Source organism: Gallus gallus, chromosome 6 (assembly GCF_016699485.2).
Source record: "Gallus gallus isolate bGalGal1 chromosome 6, bGalGal1.mat.broiler.GRCg7b, whole genome shotgun sequence".
Lineage (NCBI taxonomy): Eukaryota > Metazoa > Chordata > Aves > Galliformes > Phasianidae > Gallus > Gallus gallus.
Window position 1 is genome coordinate 33,925,331 of NC_052537.1, and position 20,888 is coordinate 33,946,218.

At 41.8% G+C, this 20,888-nt stretch overlaps 1 protein-coding gene across 6 annotated transcripts in view; it reads left to right on the forward strand.

Annotated features, from left to right (window-relative positions):
* DOCK1 (dedicator of cytokinesis 1) overlaps positions 1 to 20,888 on the forward strand; it is a 275,550-nt gene that overhangs the window by 244,364 nt on the left and 10,298 nt on the right. For all 6 annotated transcript variants that reach the window (XM_046943088.1, XM_046943087.1, XM_040702563.2 and 3 more), the window contains 5 exons: positions 2,055 to 2,192; positions 4,754 to 4,899; positions 9,301 to 9,499; positions 15,221 to 15,374; positions 20,147 to 20,292. In XM_046943088.1, the coding sequence (XP_046799044.1) occupies positions 2,055 to 2,192; positions 4,754 to 4,899; positions 9,301 to 9,499; positions 15,221 to 15,374; positions 20,147 to 20,292 (783 nt within the window). The remainder of the gene's footprint in view (positions 1 to 2,054; positions 2,193 to 4,753; positions 4,900 to 9,300; positions 9,500 to 15,220; positions 15,375 to 20,146; positions 20,293 to 20,888) is intronic.

A 20,888-nucleotide genomic window follows, 5' to 3' on the forward strand; every position in this document is an offset into this window, starting at 1 on the left:
CTGCTTCCTTCCCCTTTCAAAATCTGGGGGTACCCTCTAGGATGTTATGAAATGAAGCCATAAAAAGTAGTGCAGACCCACTCACTCCTCCATAGAAAAATGAATTGACAGGACGAGGTGCATGGCAGCCTGCCTCTGTCTCAGCATCCTACAGAGGTTCATGCAAGTTTAAAGTTCAGTGATGTGTAACAAGATTTCCCTATGCCAGTGGCTGGGAAGGAGTAGGAAGAATTTTGCAGCTAGCAGAGGAAGTTTGCTTCCATCACAGAGTAACAGCCCCTTTCTTCTCAGTGCCTTTCAGCCTTCATGCCAAGGCTTGTGAAGGGTTGCGGTGGGTTGTTAGGTAGGGTAGGATGGTCATGTTGTGGTTGGACTTGATGATCTTGAAGGCCTTTTCCAACCTGAGCAACTCTGTGATTCTGTGCACTTGGTGGCTCCCCATGCCCATTCCTCAATTAGCGCTGCTGTTCCTCTGCCTGCTGCACACTACAGGTGCAGCCCTGCTTACTGCCTTCACTGGGCTGCACCCACAGATTTTCTCTTGGTTGGGACTTTCCCCTACCAAAAACCACATCCTCTGCTTCATATCCCTTGATGTTTTAAATTGGAGATGCCAGTTCCCTGGGACAGGCTCATTAATGCTCATAAAAATCAGCTCCAAGCCGGAGCCTCGCACCCTGCCTGGACTTGGTTTTGGCCATTTGATTTTCTAAAGCAGATCCCATTGGAAAAGTCAGCAGGTTCCTTTAAATAAATGCACACTGTGACCACTTACCCTTTCAAAACAGCAGGGTCAGGATGGGGCCTCCTAACACTGAACAACTTAAAATTCATTTACCCATTTTGAACAGAGAAGTTTTCCAAGTTATAACTTAAATTCTGTGGAGTGCCAATCCATGCAGCTATAAATAAAAGTGGCTGCAGTAAAAAATACTGTCAGTGTTGGGACTTCTCTGGGGTGTATTTTAGGAGAAGAAATGGTGTCCGTTTAAATGGTGCCCAAACAGAGAGCCATTTTGGTAGCATTTCTTGAGTTTGTTCATCTGTAGCTTGTCTGTCTTTTTTATTCTCCTTACTAATAAAGCTACTTGTTCTGATTGCTGCTCAGTCTTATGAGAAAGAAATCTGTTTTTAATCAGTATTATGATTTAATTATGAATTATTAAGAAGAAGCCTCTTAGCTTGATTGCTGCAAAGGATACCTTAGTCAGAGTCAGAGCACTGTGTGGGCTGGAGCAGACCTGGAAGAGGAAATATTTTTCCTAAGCTGCAGATAGAGAACCCTAATGGTATATCCGGATTGCTGTGGGAATGAAGATGTCTCTCTTAAAGCATTTTAAAAGGTCAGCTACACCTCCACACTATGAACTAATTATATAAACCTGTGTTGGCATGGGTATTTTGTGACAGAAGCCTTGCATATAAATGATTATTTTCAGATACAAAAAAGATCTAATTTAATTTTTCCTCTCCTGTTTTGTTCCCAAAGAAAATCAAATTTTTTTTTCCTAAGAAGAAATGTAGCTTTCAATATATAAAACTATATAATTTATTAATAAATATTATTCTGCAATATATAGTTGTCCAGGGATGCTGCTCATTTGCAGCTTTAGAAGTAGCGTTTACTAAAGAAAGCACACAGATATTTTCTCCTTCAAGGTTTTATTCTCTTTGGACATGGGAAAGGAGGGGTTTTAATAACCCAGCATGCGAGTCGTCATTCATCAGTTTGCCATTTGGAAGTGCAGCATGTGTAGGAGCTCATGAATGTGGCCTAATAGGAATATTTGTGCTGCCAGGTAAATTCAGTTGTTCCTCCAGGTATGAGTGTGGGGCAGAGCTATGGGTATATTAATTCTGAAGGACTGCAGGTAACAATCCAAAAAAGGAAATCATTTCCTTCTTACTATGCTGTGCTTCATAGACAATGGCTTTTATTATTGCTGATGTTCCACAAGATCTTTCCCTCCTCTTGAAACAAACGTGGGACTCTTGCTAGTACCATCAACTGGGAAGGACTCTGTGCACTGAGGGCTGCGTGTTGTGCTTTGCAGATCCCATTCCTGGCAGAGGGCATCCGTATTCATGGTGAGAAGGTGACAGAGGCACTGAGGCCGTTCCACGAGCGGATGGAAGCTTGCTTCAGGCAGCTGAAGGACAAAGTTGAAAAGCAGTATGGTGTCCGAGCTGTGGTAAGTCACCTGCCAATCTCAGACTTCAAACAGACTGGGCATTTCTCTACACTGTAGGCAACTTTGTATTTCTCCGTCTTCATTTTCACTAATTAACAAAGCAGTGTTGATGCAGGATTGCCTGGTTGTTCTCCATGGTCATCACTTGAGCACACCAAATTGTTAAATGATGAATGGATGCTGTAGGAGATGTGCAGGAAGCCTTGGTACTTTTATTTCCAAGCGTGGGAACAACTTCTGAATTGCCTGGATATGTTCCTTGAAAGCCAAGATAATCTTTTGGTATCCTATTGTTAAGGAACTGTTGCTTACAAAGTAAATCACTACTTTAGATGACATAGCATGATTCTTTGGAGCTGAATGTCACCTTTCTGTTGATGATCAGAGGGATGGAGCACTTTCCCTATGAAGACAGGCTGAGGGAGCCTGGAGAAGAGAAGGCTGTGGGTTGACCTTATTGTAGCCTTCCAGTACCTAAAGGGAGCCTATAAACAGAAGGGGAGACAACTCTTTACAAGGGTAGATAATGGCAGGAGAAGGGGAAATGGTTGTAAGTTGAAGGAGGGAAGATTTAGGTTGGATATCAGGGGGAAGTTCTTTACTATGAGAGTGGTGAGGTGCTGGAACAGCTGCCCAGAGAGGCTGTGGATGCCCCATCCTTGGAGGTGTTCACGGCCAGGTTGGATGGGGCCCTGGGCAGCCTGGTCTAGTATTAGATGTGAAAGTTGGCAGCCCTGCATGAAGCAGAGGGTTTGGAGCTTGATGATCCTTGAGGTCCCTTCCAACCCAAGCCATTCTAAGATTCTATGATTTAGTTCCTTTCTGGATGTCAGAGCCATACAGGCGTGCAGTGATGTGCAACCTGCATCTTGGATTTTCACACACTTGGCACTACAGTAAATGTAGGGAGGCAATAGATAACTGCTCCTCTTGGAGATGTAGTAGTGCTGGAGTTCATGCTTTTGTTATTCCAGCAAGTGATTTTCAGTTTCTGCTTCAATTTAAGTCAGAGAAAAGAATTTGGTGGTGTTTCCAATGGTTTGTTGTTTCACTTTTGATTGTCACCCATAGAGAAAGAAGGCTAAAAGCCAGCATACAGCTTCCTAATTGAGAAAGCAATTGACAATGCTGTCAAAAGCCACACAGATTGCATGTTGTTGTGTGAATCAGTTTGAATAAGCAGAACCCAACAGGCAAATGGTTAGAGTTGCTGTAAGTCTGAGTGTGCAGAGCTCTGTCCTAACAGTGAACTGAAGACCGCTGGACTTAGTTTTATCTTCATCTAATGGTAGAACTGACAATGACATTGTAAATATGCTATATTTCTTATGCTTATTTGTGAAATTCAGTAGTTTGTGAAGCTTGCATATGCAGTACATATCTTCTTGTTACTGCTCCAGAATACAAGCCTATTCATATATTTACCAAAAAGCAGGCTCTTATGTCCTCTAATGCCATGGAAGCCAGTGTATCGTGTGCCAAGGTACCTGCAGCCTGCCTGCAGTCTGATAACGAGGAGTGTGAGGAGAGAACTCCAACCTTCTGCTTGGCCTCGGTGGGGTGTAGAGCATCCCTGGCTGGGGAAGTGCCAGGCGACACGGCAGCAGGCAGGCACAAAGCGAGTCTGGTGCTGCTGCTCCCTGGTGGCCCAAAAGCTCAGTGGGATAGTACGTGCCAATGAAATATCACGATGAGTTTATGACAGGTCTCCTTCAGAGATTGATTTCATTTTTTTTCTATAGCAATGACTTTTTTTTTTGTAATAGGAACACTGAGATCTTATGTGGTACTTGCCAGCCTTCATAGTGTCCTTCTACATGCTGTTCCATTAGTAGTCCTTTAGATCACTTCTTCTTCATACACTTAGGGAGAGAAAACATCAAATAAGCATTTATTTCCTAGGAGAACAGAAGTAATTGGCATTAATGATACTTGCATGTCAGTCACTTCAGTAATACACATTTACATCATCAGAGGGATGACTGGAAATTCATACACAGGTGGTGTTATCTTCCTCCTTTCGCTCTGCCCACCAGTAAGAATTGTCAGGATTGATGGAGCTCTATCGCTTCTGTCTTCTTTGTACAGCGTCAATTTGCCAGTAGTTGACAGGGTGGAAAATCTACCTGTAATTAAACAGCGTGAGATTTGTATTTGTTGACTGAAAGAGTTCAATTATTTTATGCATATATCAGTTATTAATGACTAACAAAGCTTGTATAAATATTCAGAACTCTGAAATTGTCTGCATGAAAAAAATAAACCTTCCATATATTTTCTTCTTCACCTGAATGTCACTGTCAACTGGCTCTCTTGACTTAAAGCTCCTCTTACTCGTGTGGTTGGGTTTTTTTGTTTAGTTTTGAAAAACAAAAAAAAGAAAAAACTTCATCTAGCATTTTCTTTAGGATCAACCTCCTTGCTGTTAAACGTAATGCATAATTAATATAACATGGAAATAAAAGCATTGAACCTTTCTGCATTACTTTTGGAGCCAGATGTCAGCTACACCGTGACTTAAAAAGTCAAACTCGCATCTCTCATGTATTCCTTTATCGTAGCCTTCCAGCCTAGATGACAGACGAGGCAGTCGGCCAAGGTCCATGGTGAGGTCTTTCACGATGCCGTCGTCTTCGAGACCGCTGTCAGTCGCCTCAGTGTCATCCATCTCCTCGGACAGCACTCCTTCTCGGCCGGGCTCAGACGGGTGCGTAAGGAGCGACCGTGCAGAGCTGTCTTGTAAAGCAAGATTTGGTGTGCAAATTTGAGGGCTTTAGGATTGTCACCACCCTACAGGCAAAATGCTAACAGGGAAAGATAGAAACGCTTATCTCAAAAAATATATATATTTATTTTCGTTAAAAAATATATATATATATATATGTAGTGCTGCTTTTGGTACCCTTTCAGACAAAGCCCCCTAAGCATTCAACAGAAATCACCAACAGAACAGGAGATGAGTTATCTCGTTTTGAACTATTGCAAGTGTAATTGTTTGGAACTGATCACTTGAAAAGTACGTGATGAGATGAGCTCAGCCTGTCTTGTAGCAGTAAACAGGTGGGGCTCAGGAGAAGGAAGGGATTAGCTGCCTGCTCAGTCATTTCTTCTCACCCATGCTGCCAGAGGGAAAGCTGCTTATGGAAAGATTGTACTTCAAGAGTTATCAAGATATTGCACATGAGAACTGGGAATTCTGTTGATAAGCCCTGTCTCACAGTCACATCCCTCAAAAGAAATAATCTGTTTTCTTCCTGGGCTTTCCACTCAGCCTCAGAACTTCCTTCTCTCTCCTCCTCCCCCCGGGCATATTCACAATCCAGAAACTCAATATTTGGCCGAGGCAGCAGTGTTGTAAAAGCCTCCTGAAGGGCTGCTAACTTGCAGAGATGTGCTAGAAATGTCAGTGCCCCTCGTGCACCTTCAGAGGAAGTTATTACCTGACTAGAGAGTAAAAGCATCAAGTAAAATTAAGTACAGCACCCGAGGACCAACATGATACTTACCTTGATTACAAACAGTTTATGTACACATTGGGAATGAACAGCAAACAGAGTGAGGTTCAGATCTCATTACATTGCCCTCTGTAACACATGCACAGTGAATCTTGTTTATATAAGCATAGGACAGCAGAGCCAGTAATGCATTTTCACTAATTCAGCTATGGAAGTTGCCTTGCTGCCATCCCACGTTACCGGGCAACTTCATCTTCTTTCAGAAGGAAATGATTTTTTCCTCTTCTGTTCTTCATCTTCAATCCTTTCCCTTCCTGCTCCTTTCTCCTTTTCCCTTCAAAATCATTACCTGTATCTTTCTTTCTCCACTGAATGCTGCTTTTGTAATTTTTGCATCTCCATGCCAGCTTAAGTAGGTGTCAATTAGGAGATTTTGAGGATCTCCTGAGTCCACTCAATAAGTGCATAAAACCAAAACTGATATGGATCACAGTGCAGCTCAGCTCCGTCTCTGAGCCCCTGGGCGATGCAGCTGTAATACATGTAGAGAAGACATAGCTAACAAAGATCATCATTTAGAAGACATGGAAAAATGCTCATTTGCTTGATCAGTGGAGCAGGAGAAGAAAAATCATCAGATTTAAATAACATAATGAAAGAGCTCTAAAAAGCAATTGACAATAAGAATGCTGTGGATAGTTTGGCACTCCTCACTTGGGAGGAGTTACGTGGTGTCCCTACCCAAAGTTGATGGGGTTTATAATCAGTTGGCCTTTCCTACCTTCCACTGGCCCAACTCCTCAAGATACATTCTGCCTAAATTGGAGATAGAGCTAAGAAAAGCAATTAAAATTAGAGCTGACAGAGCCTTGCCTGTATCACCCACCCAACTTGTATTTTATGCCATCTCCCAGCTGGCCCAGATTTCAGAGCCTTTTAACAATAAGAACTCAAAGCAGACATTGACATAGTATGTGTTTTACAACTCCCAACTCTACGTATAAATAAACCTCTTTCTTTAAAGAGAGACCTTTGGTTTAACCACTGCTCCAAGTGGGACTGCTGAAGCACGGTTGCAGGCACTCACAGCACCAGCTGGGCAAAGGGGAGTCCCACTCCACCCAAGTGTTTCGAAAGTTCTCATGTACTTCCAGTATGAGCATGGCATGCTGGCCCATTTTTGTCACTGATAAACTACGTACAAATAATTAATAGTACTAATAATAGTAATGCCTAGAAGGGAAGCAATTAATCATTGTGTGAAGAATGGCAATTCTTCTTGTAAACCTGCAAGCTGCCCGCAAGGCAGGGGCACACGTGGGTGGCTGTCACGGCAATCCAGCACTGCAGGAGCAGCCCGGGTGCACAATTCAGGTAGTTAAAATAACTGCACTGTGCTGGGATGCCTGCACTCACATCCAAGCTTTGCCACTGACATGCTTTGCAGCCCTGGGCAAGTTGTTCCCCTTCCTTTTCTGTGTCTGTAAAATGAGACCGAAGGTATTTTTTAGAGTGCTTTGACGCTGCGAGATAAGGAGCTCTGTCTAACAGCTAAGCTTGACGTTTTCTCTCCCAGCTCCTATGATTTGGGTTATAAAAGTAGTGACTCAGGGGCTGATGCCACAGGTTCTGCTTTCAGCATTTTTCCTTCAAATGAAACTGAAAAACGTACGCTGAAAGTTGTAGCAACACCACCACCAAAGCTGTCCCCATGTAACACAATGCAGGATGCTTTCCTGCTGGATATCACTGTGACGAAGGTAGCATCCCTGCAGGTTGTCTGAAACGTGAACCCTCCAGTACTTCAACTGCTACTCCAGTATTAATCATAGAATCATATTGTTGCTCAGGTTGGAAAAGACCTTAAAGATCATCGAGTCCAACCACAACCTAACCATACTGCCCAACTCTAACAGCCCTCTGCAAAATCATGTCCCTCAGCACCACATCCAAACGGTTTTTAAACACATCCAGGGATGGTGACTCAACCACCTCCCTGGGGAGCCCATTCCAGTGCTTAACAGCCCTTTCTGTAATGATGTTTTTCCTGATATAAATTAATAAGCACCGAGTTTTCAAAAGTTTTAAAGTTTCCTTGGTTGTTGTTCTTAAGATTTTTTTCATGTGATAATTTGTGGCGTGCTCTTAAAATCCATTGGTGTAACTTTAACTGAGTTGTGTTTTTAGTACCGTGTTTAGTTAATATGAATTTTAAAACGCCTTAACGAAGAATATTTTAGCTAGTTAAGAGCAGAATGTCTCTTTGCCTTTTATTGAAACTAGTCTTTAAAAGTCGAGATAAAAGAAAGCTCCCTTTAAATTACTGAGCAAAAAAAATTAGCTGAAAAGAGCTCCAGTATGATTTAGAATAGACTTTCACTATAATATAAAAGCTATTTAAAAACAAGAAGTTTTACTTGAAAAATTCATGAAGCCCCTAAGGATTTTCTTTTTCTTTGAAGAGAAAAAGTTGTATATTGTAGAGATTGCAGAGATGGTGGTAGTGGTGTGTCAGCCTTGCATGTGTTTGCACACTTGGAGCACACAACTGCAGGTGTGGAGCAACCACTCCTTGGAAAGTAACCTGGCTCCTATTGACTGTCTGCGTGATCACTATTGAGGATCTCTGTAACATCGGAGGGTGGTGACGCACTGAACAGGTTGCCCAAGGAGGCTGTGGATGCCCCATCCCTGGAGGCATTCAAGGCCAGGCTGGATGTGGCTCTGGGCAGCCTGGTCTGCTGGTTGGCGACCCTGCACATAGCAGGGGGTTGGAACTGGATGAGCATTGTGGTCCTTTTCAACTCAAGCCATTCTATGATCTCATCCCCATTGGTGTGTGCTGTAGGTGAGTCTATCTGTGCATACTTCTGTCAGTATATATCCTAACATGCTTTTATTACAGACAGGAATGGTTATTGTTTCTGTAATTATACCTCTATATTTCATACTTCAGCGCAGTGAAAGGTGTGATGCTTTTTGCTCTTCCATGAAAACAGGCTGTAATTTGGATGAGTTACAAGCATTAGAAAGCTTTTTGTGTTGTGTGTGTTCTCACTACATCACTGCAAAACAGTGTCTCAAATGTTAACCTTCTTCTAGGGAATAAAAATATCTTTAATAACAACAAAAAAACTGTCCAGGAGGAATTTGAGGACTTGGCTATTTTTTTTATTTTATTTTTAAATAAATCCTTAAAGGTATCTGTAGACATGCAGGCTGCCCAAGGAGCTCGGGTAGTAGGAGTGGCATTTCCAGCCTTCCTTGCGCAGTGCTGATCTCCACTGGCATTCCTGGGCTCTGTTAGCACACCTGTCGCCATGCCATCATGCCTATCATGGGCATGCTGAATTAGAAACTCATTTTCATATAAACCTCATACGGCAGAACTCAGGAGTTTGTGTCCCTGTGCAATAGTAAATATACCACAGGGCAGGGAAATTGGTGCTATTGGTCCTGGAGCAGCTCTGCAGTCAGTTGTAAATGGAGGCAGTTATGACTGTTATGACCTTTTGCCCACACCTTTTCTCTCAGCAGAGAAAACTGGATTAGGAAATTATCTTTAACCAAAGTGAGACTGTGGGGACTATGAAAATTAAGATGATGTCTTTTGAAAATAGCATTTTATTGATCCGAGCTCCGATTTTCCTTAGGTTTGTGCTTGAGCCCCTCCTGCCAAAAAAGATGCATTCCAGATCTCAAGATAAATTGGACAAGGATGACCTAGATAAAGATAAGAAAGAAAAGAAGAAGGAGAAACGGAACAGCAAGCATCAGGAAATATTCGATAAGGAATTTAAGTCTACTGATATTTCTCTGCAGCAGTCTGAAGCAGTGATCCTCTCAGAAACGGTAACTAACACATAATGCTTTACCCAATAATGAGCAGTGTTCTTTCTGGTATTAAATAAAAACGTTCATCTTTGCAATTTAGTTTTAATTTAATTTTAATGTTTAAACGCAAAATAACTGTAATGGAATGTGCTATGAGGTTAATATATTTGATAATGAATCAAACATGCAGACTTTATTTACAGCGTTAAAAAAAATCATGGTATCCTTTATGAAAGTCTTCCCAAAAGCTACATATGACCATTCGGTAAAAGGGAAGGATGGTATATCTAAAGTAAAAGAAGGCTACCATTTTAGTAGCCTTTTGAATTTATGTTTCCCAGTAGATTGCAGTGGGTTTTCTCATATTTCAGCCAACTACTCTAAGATGGTTTTTGGTGAAAATGTTACAAGGTCATTTCGTGCATGGAATTACGTGCTCCTGAAAGGCTGTTTTAAGCAGAAAATCATAAGCAGTTCCACCAGTAGCTGTGTATAAGTATATTAACTACAGGGCATATCTCTTTTAAGCCCTCTCTTCTTGGCGTATATTTAATTCACTGAAACTGTCCTGAAGGCTTAGGTAACTTTAGAAGTTTTAGTTCTGAAATGGAAAGCACGTCCGCTCTAAGCTGGAGCAGGGATTTCATGAACTACCCGTAACCTCCGAATCTCTACCTGGACACCTCTTTGGAGGCCAAGAGTTTAAAACGTGCCCTCAAGAAATAAGCGTAACGCTCTTTTAAAGACTTGCACGTGTACTTGTAGAGCCAACTTTTAATTCTTTAGAGTCTCTTTTGTTTAAATGGCTGTTGCTGCTACCATTACCAGCCAGGTGAGTATTGTTTTCAGAGAGCAAATAAACTTTGTATCAGTTCCATAAGTCTTTTTGACACAACGCATTCTACTCTGGAGACATTAGGCACATTGTAGCAGTCATATTTTGACTGAACCTGGATGTTGGAGGTGAGTCAAGTCTTTACAGGGATAGATAATGGCAAGGCAAGGGGAAATGGTTTTAAGTTGAAGGAGGGAAGATTTAGGTGGGATATCAGGGGGAAGAGAGTGGTGAGGTGCTGGCACAGGCTGTCCAGAGAGGCTGTGGATGCCTCATCCCTGGAGGTGTTCAAGGCCAGGTTGGATGGGGCCCCGGGCAGCCTGGGCTGGTATGAAACATGGAGGTTGGCAGCCCTGCCTGCGGCGTGGGGGTTGGAGCTTCATGATCCTTGAGGTCCCTTCCAACCCAAGCCATTCTGTGATTGCAGCACCAATACACTAGCTGATGTCACTGCAAGGTCACTGTCATCTCTGAAAGGTCTTGGGCATTGCATAATGTTTTTTATGACTGAAAAAATACAAATGCTGACTGCACCTGTATTCGAGAAGGGCAAAGCAAGATGACAAGGGCAACTGCATTCTGGTCAAACACCTTACCTCAGACCCTTGTCACAGAGCATCCCTCCTGGAAGCCACTTCCAAGTACATGAAGGACAAGAAGGTGACTGGAAGCAACCAGCCTCTGTTTACCAAGGGCAGGGTCATTTACTTAGAATCCTAGAATATCCTGAGTTGGAAGGGCCTTACAAGGATCATTGAGTCCCTCTCCTTGCTTCACACAGACACTTCTCTTACATCTTCTAACCTAGTGCCATTCACTGCCAGTTTCAGTGAATGAAGCTTATCCCTCCTGCCTCTTAGAATTCATATTCCTGTATGCATCCATACTCATTTGAACTCTTCATTGGACATGCTGCAAATGTTGCAAGAACCTTTGTAATCATTAAACTTCAGCACAATGAAAGGAAAGTAACGCAGTGTTCCTGGACCAGTGTCTGCTGGAGGCAGAAAAGATCTTAAAAACTGGAAAGGAGAGCTTGGTAGCCCTTCAAGGCACACTCCAGTTTGTCATCTGAGGAAAGAAATGGGCAAAGCCCAACATGAGTTTTCCTCTCCTTCTCTAGTCAAGAGCTTTCAGTGCATGACTGTGTGCAATTTTCCCCTGGTTATAAAGATGAAGGGGAATTAGATGCCATAATTAGTTACTCACAGTTACTTTGAGGTTCTTGAAATCCACAGACCAGTAATATGAACCAGAGTTCAGATTACTCTTGAAGTATCCGCAGACTGGAAAAGTTCCAAAAGGACCACGTCAAATTTTAATCGGTGTCAATGTGGCTCATTTTCTCCAGAGTGGGAGACAGAAGAAACTCTCTTTGGAGATTAGTCTACAGTGATTGGACAATTCCCATCGCTGTCTTCAGGAATTTTTGAAAGATAATGTCAAGTAACTTAAAGATAAAAATTTGTCTGCGGTTAAAATTGTTGCACTCAGGAGGGAGATGTCCCCTATTAATAATACAGAGGGGAAATCATTATCTTTTGTAAGAACTCAGATTTTCCATTGTTCTACTTCTATGCACTATGCTTTGTGCAAGTTCCCTTATTTAAGTTGAAATTGCTCCCAAAGCAATGGTACTGCTGTGTTTTAAGGAGGTAAAGGCATTTTGGTTCCTCTGTTAGGACCTTGGAAGCAGGAAGCTTGCTGGCTTAATAAAAACAACAATGATGAAATGGGAAAAGAAAATATTTTTTTTTCCAAAAAGGTTTGAAAAAGGATTGACTGGAGATTGAAATTAAAACACAAATTTGAAGCGTTTCTAGTGTGAGATTTTAGTGGTGATCTGCAATTAGTTGTTAGACTTTGTATTACAGTTACTGGTTTCCTTCTGTTGAGAATTAGATCAGCGAGTTCTAGTGTCACTAGTTCAATTGCCATATTCCTGCTATATTTGGTGACATTTCTCACAGAACTCCAGCTCCAACTTCTAAAATACTCAGGGATTTTATGGCAAAAGAGGCACTTTTCCTTAGTACCATGACAATTTAGAAACACTTCCAAGAAAATGGATGGAAGAATTCCAGCCAGCTTGGATTGGTCAGTGCCAGCTCACATGAAACCCTTATTTTTCCTGCAGCAGAGAAGGAGGCTCAGCGGTCACCCCATGTGCTGAGTTCAGCAGGGCTCTTCCCATGTGTCACCCAACATTGCCATCATCAAGTGATGGGTGGTGTAAGATAGCTTGGGGTGATGCTGAAGGACACATATCCACCTGGAAAACTGCACTCAGTATTGACACAGCTGAAGCAGAGTAAATGAGAACCTGTAGTGGATTTGGATGTGGGATTCATCGAAATAATCAGCTCCTCTCTTCAATATGGTGCTCTCTAATGCCATGAGTATTTCTATCGCTATGGTGGACCTTCTTATGTAGGAACCGATTCTTTTCCAATTAAACGAATCTTCATGGAAGAGCATGAGAAAATTATACAATTGTGCAAAATTACCCTGTCGAGCTTTTATGCTTTCTTAAAAAAGCAGCATTTGGAGCCGTTCTGTCTGGTCATGTGGCTTAAACACTTTTTCTCAAATTCTCTGTACTTGGAATGAATTTTCTGACTGATCAAAACGCAAACCCTAATTACAGAGATCTTGTAGTACTCTGATCTTATCAGAAGATAAATTAAACGCCTTTGGTATGTGAAGATCATCAGTAATGTCTTTATAGTTTTCTAGAGATTTATATCTTCTTTTAAGTATCACATGAACTTCTTTAACATAAATTCTCTTTGTTAGTTCTTTGATTCCGCAGGCTGATAGCAAATCTAGCACTGAAGCCAGGTATTTAACAGACCACTTGAAAGCTTATGTTTGTAATCAGAATAATAGGCTGTACATTTATTGATTTAGTGACATCTAACATTGCTCACCATTGATCTTGCTTTTGTTAGACTGAAAAAAAAAAAAAAAAAAAGAAAGAAAGAAATAGCAATGGGTTCATTATGGATTAGTTGTCTCTGAGGAGCTCATATTCCCTAGCAGAACCATGAACCCTAAAGAAGAGAGCCAAGCTGGTCAGTCACATACAAGTTAAAATTTATTTTAGATAAATATCATGGAATCATAGAATGGCTTGGGTTGGAAGGGACCTCAAGGATCATGAAGCTCCAACCCCCCCACCAGAGGCAGGTCCACCAATCTCAACATTTAATACCAGCCCAGGCTGCCCAGGGCCCCATCCAACCTGGCCTTGAGCACCTCCAGGGATGGACGGGGCATCCACAGCCTCTCTGGGCAGCCTGTGCCAGCACCTCACCATAGACATAAAGCAAGTTAACCTGTAAACTTGTTTTTATGTTTTTTTGTTGTTGTTGTTTGTCTTGATTCTTGCATTGCAAGTTTCCTGATTAGCTAGTACATTTTTCTTGGTTGCTTTTTGATAACTTTCTACTTCTGAGAAACCACTTGCCATGCTTATTCATTTTGCTAAAAATATGCTTTAAGGGATCCTCAAAGAAACCTTTTTGGAGTCTTTGGAAGTTGAATTTTAGTATCAGGAAAACTTCTGAAAGGTTAATGTGAGGTCTTCATGAGAAAAGTTGCATGTTTCTGGTCATTTCTCTCCAGAGGGTCTCAGTGACAGTCTTCTGTGCAAACGCTTCTAGGGTTTGTTTTCTGAAAACAGAAGGAGGTACTACAGTGCTCTTCTGCTTCACTGCTGTCACAGGTGGAATGACAAAATCATTCAAAAAGAATGAATTTCTGCGTGCAGTTTCCATTTTGCCCTAATGCTGCACCTTGGCCATACTTCCCACCTTAACTTCAGGCTTCTGCTTCATTTTCTGTGGTCTCCTGAAAAGAAAACTTCCTTTCCTCACTGTGATTACTGGAAATACTGGGGCCAGTGGATGGGTAGGAAAGAGTAGAACTCAGAATTAAAAGGAACCACTCTAACAAAAATACTGGGAAAATTTAAATGGTTTGTGAAGTGAAATAATAGGGATATTCCAGGGCGTGAAATATAAGTGTAAACATGCATCGTCAAAAGAGTGCTTTTGAATGGCCCACTAAGATGGGCTGGAGCACCTCTGCTACGAGGAAATGCTGAGGGAACTGGGCTTGTTTAGCTTGGAGAAGAGAAGGCTCCGGGGAGACCTCATTGTGGCCTTCCAATACTTGAAGGAAAGGGGTATGACTCTTTACAAGGGTGGGCAGTGATAGGACAAGGGGGAATGGTTTTAACTAAGACAGGGGAGGTTTAGGAGGTTGTGGATGCCCCATCCCTGGAGGCATTCAAGGCCAGGCTGGATGTGGCTCTGGGCATCCTGGTCTGGTGGTTGGCGACCCTGCACATAGCAGGGGGTTGGAACTGCATGAGCATTGTGGTCCTTTGCAACCCAGGCCATTCTGTGATTCTATGATGGATAGCATCTTCCTCAGGAGAATTTGAGCATGCACACTATTAGGGAGAGAGATTTTAGTGGAAAGTAGAGCTATGTGAGGAGAAAGCAGAGATTGTGAATGATATATGTGAGAATGTAAAGTTACTTAGCTGTAACATGTCAAGCAAGTGTTTTGAGAGTTGGATCTTTACTTCAGAAAGATGTGCCAGGCTCTAGGAAGGGGCGTGCATTGAGTCTCATTGTGATATCTGGGGGGATGGGAAGAGCATTTGGAGCTATAAAATACTGCATTAAATCAGAAGTATTGCATGTTTTCATTGCTCTGTTGGTGTTTAGGAAGCAGTGGGAAAATGCAGCTCTCACAGTCTGCTGCTCAGTAACAATATGTATACCTTTAGTGCTTAACGCTGATGAGCTGTGGTGTTACTGGCAAGTGTGTGCCTATATGTGTGCCGTGCTGCAGTGAGACTAATGGGATTTTCATTTTTTGTCTCTGTACAGATCAGCCCTCTGAGACCACAGAGACCAAAAAGCCAGGTCCTAAACGTCATGTCAAGCGAAAGGCGTTTCTCCGTCTCCCCTTCTCCTTCCAGCTCCCAAGTGACACCACCTCCCATAACTCCACGGACAAAACTCTCTTTCAGCATACAGTCCAGTAAGTCTTTAATTAAATTTTATTTTTCCTAGAATATTTTCTTGTGCATTAACTGCCCTTGGGAAATTGCTTTTCCTGAGCATCACGTTGAGCATCATGCCTGGGGGGGCTGAGTTCTTCCACTAACTCTTTTTGCTATCGACATAGAACATGGAGCAAGGACAGCTTAGCTCTTACCCTCCTGTTCCGTGTATTTGCTGCCAACAAAAGTTATTTAAGCATTTTACAGAAGCAAAATGATTGCACTGGAAACGTTTATTTTCATTTTCAATTACTTATGTAATTCATTTTAAATTACTTACATATTTAATAATCGTCAGAAATCAGTCTTGAACTCAATTCTGTATTGGATTTTTGATATTTTATAGCATAAAATCAGAAAAATAGCCTTCTGATGTAATTGTACCTCTAAGGAGCATTTAGTTACTATTTAGTAAGTAGAAACCAAAGGAAATAAAGGTCTTTTCTAAGGTTGGGGTTTGTTTGTTTTTTTTTTGACATTGACATCTATCACTTAGGTTTTCCGTAAAAGATCATATGTTAGCTTCCACACTTAGGAAACCCTGTGGCAAATCTGAGTGTAATGAAACACGTATTTCTTTCATAGTGTTGCTCTCCAAAGTCTGAGTCTCAGAGTTTTCTTTTGCTGACGTGTGAAAAATGAATTACCTTTTTGGTATGCATACCCAAATCCTAATACAACAGGCTAAATGTTAGCAAAGAGGAGAATAGGTGAGAAGAAAAAGGTTCTTGTTCAACGAAGGTCACTTTATCTTTTGTGCTTTTCTGATACTTAAATCCTTTTCTCTTAAATAAGAAATGTTTTGGAAAGTTCTTGTTGCCGGTTGCAGGTAGGTGTCCTGTGGGCAGGAGTGTGTTTGTTCCACACGCCTATAGCAACAGAACTGTCCTCTAAATGGCACCTGGCTTTGCTTAAATGATTTGAAACTGTTGGTGACAAAGGTATTGTAAAAGAGGGGTAAGCAAATGGAAATCAGTGCAACCTTTGCTTAACCAAACACCCCAAGTGGCTGTTTGCATCATTCTCCTTTCTTTACATCATTGATAGCTGAAAACTATCAGTAAACTAAAAGCTGGAAATACAGAGAAATGAAGTACGTACGTTCCTGCAAAAAAAAATATTCTTTGGATGAGATTGTTTCTCTTTATACATAATTTATTGAAGCCAATTTAATCTCTCTTTTTTTTTAAAGTATCTGAGACTTTTGCATGTGTCTGAGAATATTACATCTATTTACTTGAGTTTCACGTGCATTACATAAAATAAGTTCAGTCACTGCAAAATACATGAGATTTGTCCATAATTGCCTGAGGAGTTACACTGATGAAATTCTGTGGAATTCCGAGGATAAAAAAGTTACTCGGGAGCACAAATTGGCTAAAAGCAGTTAATGGGTTGCTAAGTAATATTGCTTGCTTGTTAGCAGGCAGTTTAGGAGAATGGAGTGTAAAATTTGGTCATTAGGTTAAGATGAAAAGTAGTCATCCAGCTGATCCCCTGCCAGCTCAAAGAGATTCTCAGTGGCACGTGTCCAGCAAAGAATAAATATTCAGACCATAGCAGTCTGATGAAACGCCTTGAATAATGAGAGCAAAACAGAAACGGTGGCTAAGAACTTCTAGAGAGAGAATTAACAGACTTTGAGCAAATAGATCCTCTTAAAGCTTAACAGTGAAAATGACGTTTGCGTTCAGTGCTTTTTTCCTGCAGTGGGCTAGGTGACTGCTGGATTTCATTGAACTGTAGGAAAGGTTAGCTACTCAGGCTGTTTTTATTTTGATTTTCATTTTCATGGGATCATAGAATGGCTTGGGTTGGAAGGGTCATCAAGTTCCAACCCCCCTGCAACAGGCAGGGCCAACAATCTCCACATCTGACTAGATCAGATTGCCCAGGGCCCCATCCAACCTGGCCTTGAACACCTCCAGGGATGGACGGGGCATCCACAGCCCCTCTGGGCAGCTGTTGCAGCACCTCACCACTCTCTCTCTGAAGAACTTCCCCCTGACATCCGATCTAAACCTTCCTCCTTGAGCTTAAAACCATCCCCCTTTGTCCTTTCACTACCTACCCAAGTAAAAAGTTGATTCCCCTCCTTTTTATAATCCCCTTTTACATACTGAAGGACTGCAATGAGGTCTACTCACAGCCTTCTCTTCTCCAGGGTGAACAATCACAGAATTTTACAATGTTTTTGTTGTTAATGTGTATTTTGAATGATCCGTGTGGATAGAAATGCCCTGTCCGTGTTTACAGGGATTTAGTGCTGCCCTCTAAATTAGCAGGCTGTGAAGGTGCCCTGTATGGGTTGCAGGAAGGGCTGCAGAGAGCTAGAGCTGTCATAGCAGCAGGGGGATGTAGGGAGAAGGGGCAGAAGCAGAGTGGGACATGGGTGACAGCTCAGATTGTGCGGAGCATTGCAGACCTTTCTGCAGGGTCACCTGTAGGTGTTGTTTCCTCTGCAGCTTATGAAAGCATCGCTCACCTGTCTTTCTGTGGGTCTTAAATGGAAAAGGTATGGAAGAGTATTTAGCCCTATGAAGGAAAGCTTTGGTCGAGTACCTAGCAAAATGAGTCTTACAGTCTTCTTGGTAGCACCCATTAGTCTTCATGCATTGGTAGAGATGAAGTTAGCAGGCACTGTAGCATCGTGTGAGATTTCAAGACGAAGTATTCAGAGCAGTTAAATGTGGCTACTAATAGAGTGGAAGAGTGGATTTCTGATGTATGTCTATGGGTAATAGCATGTGGTTATGCTGATGTTCAGTTCCCTCCCAGGGAGACCTAGAAATGTGACTTGTTTATAGTACGTGCCCGGAGAATGTTTCCCTCTGTGAAGCAGAATCTGAGGTTCTGGTAAAGTTACAACTCTATAAAGAAAATGCCACTTTTGAAACATCTCCCAGTGCTATCCTAAAAGGCACGGGAAAAGGGAAGCACCAAAAAGAAGTACATATATACATATGTACACACATGTGGAGCTGTAGATGAGATGTTGCAGTCAAGGAGCCTTTTTTTCTTTGAGGTGTATGTCCTTAAAAGTCTGTGATTGACATAGCATGGTTGGGAAGTGCATACAAAATGATTGGGGAAGTTCACTGTCAGCATTAATGTGTAATTACAAATAGGCAGTGTTGTTGTACAGTTCTGTTCTAGTGATGTGAGCTGGTCCAAGTAGAGTCTGATGGATGTGTATAAAAGGAAGTGTTATTAATACTGGAATGGCTGGGGAGTGGAGAAATCCTCTGTGCAGGAAGGGAAGGATGAGAAACAGAAGCAATGGAAAAAGAGATGAGAAATGTAGGTACTGGAGGGCAAACACCACTGCTCAGCCTGATGTAGGAGAAACCTCTGAAAGTTTGAAGTCCCAGGATGGAAAATATTCTTGTTCCTGATGTAGTGAAAGTGTGAGTGAAAGGAAGGATGAAAATTACAGTTTTCAGTGACAAATCAATACAGCCTTACTGTTAAATTGCATTGGTGAGAGGCCGTGTTAGAGAATAATAAAAGGGCCCTTCTTATAAGGTATTGATAGAAACCTTGCAATAAAAATATCTGAATAAATACGTCCTCCGGTGGTTTTACAAATCATTCCAGTAAAATAAAAATAATCTTTTCGTCATCCCTTAAATGAAAACGCTTGCCCTAATTGATCAAGAAATAAATGAAGTACCTTATCTCCTAGAGCTCGCAGTGGGTTTTCCCTGCGTTCACATGGCTGAATTACCCACACCGTGGGTGGATTTCTACACAGGAACATATGTATCACTCAGGCTTCAATAAACTTTATCATCCCTCAGGCTGTTCCCTTTTACAGCACGTACCTGCTAGGATTTATCTGCTAAGAAAAGGGAATTTTCTCCCCGGCAAACAGTACTAATAAATGTTTTGTGCCTTTTCTTGCGTGCGTTTATTTACTCAACAACTAATGACTGCTCATTTATTATAGTTACCTGGAGTTCGAATTTTTTTGAGAGAGATGTAGTTAATTACAGGCTTTCATTTGTGCATTTTGTTAACAAGAGGCTTTTATTTTACTGTTGGAAGGTAAATAAAGCTTAGCTCAATTATTCTTTCACTGCACTTACCAAACTTCTGTTGTTTATTAAAATACAATGTGTAAGTGCAGAGCTTACAGCTGAGAAAATTCTATTTGCCAGGTTATGTATATTTTGGTTCGACATCTGAATGGAAATCTGTTGTCGTTTTTTGTTAAAAATAGGGAATTGTTTAAGTATTTTGAGTGTACCCTAAAAATTAGCCCAACCTGACTCCACACTGCATACATCCCCCTGATAGGGCAGTTGGTTCACTTGTTCTTTTTTCCATTGAAATTCCTCATTCCATGAACTGCAGTTAATTATAGAGGCAACAAAGAGCAGAGGAAGATATTGACTGTGAAGCATTATCACAGAATGGCCCAGGTTGGAAGGGACCTCCAAACCCCCCCCCCACACACACACAGGGAGGACCACCAACCTCCACATTTAATACTAGACCAGGCAGCCCAGGGCCCCATCCAATAATCCATAGATTGAAAGGCCATCTAGTCCAACTCCCTGCAATGAACAGGGATGCCAGAGCTAAATCACATTGCCCAGGGCCTGATCCAGCCTCACCTTGTGAGTCTCCAGGGATGGGGCATCCATCACATCATTTTCCTTTTATCAGTGCTATAAGAATAGGCATAGTCTGGATCTTTGGATTCTGCACAGGTATTGAAAAGTTAACCAAATGGTGATTTTTGCAGGTCTGGAGCTGAACGGCATGTCTAGTGCTGACCTGGCAGACATCCCTCCTCCTCTGCCTCTCAAAGGAAGCATGGCTGACTATGGGAATCTCATGGAAAGTCAAGACTTGATCAGTCCGACAACATCCCCCCCTGCTCATCAACGGGTGAGTCGCAGAGACAATGATCATTTTCTGCCATTTTGTTTGCTTTGTTACATTTAACAGCACACAAAGTGTAACTGTGAGTGGACATCAGCAGAGCCGAAGGTTACTGCAGCTGCAAACAGCTGTCTGGAGTAGGAAGGAGCAACGTCGCTCATTGGGGCTGATTTCAAGAGAGGTTGGGTTCGTTCTGGTGGAGAAGATTCAGCACAATGTCCTTAGACATGTTGGTAAGGGAGCTTAAACTGACAGGATATAGTCTCAGCAGCAAATTAATTTTTATAGCCTTTCAATCCTGTCTCAGAGAAGGAAATAAAATATGTACCTGACATCTTTCCCTTTTGGAGTTGTGTTTTGTCAGCATTCAATTGCCACTTGTTTCCTAGAGGCAAACATGCACGCTCCCTTTGAGGAAAGAGCTCAGAAATGTTCTTCGTCATGAACATGGTTCTCAGCTTTCTGAACAGAATGTGCTTTTTCAACGTAGCTTTCCTGCATCCTGGAAGCTTTTAGAAATAATCCAGTCTCTTTTCTGTGTAGCAGAAAGTATCGCAGTGCGTCACAGTACACAAGTCTGGCTTTTTCTGTGTTTAAAACTC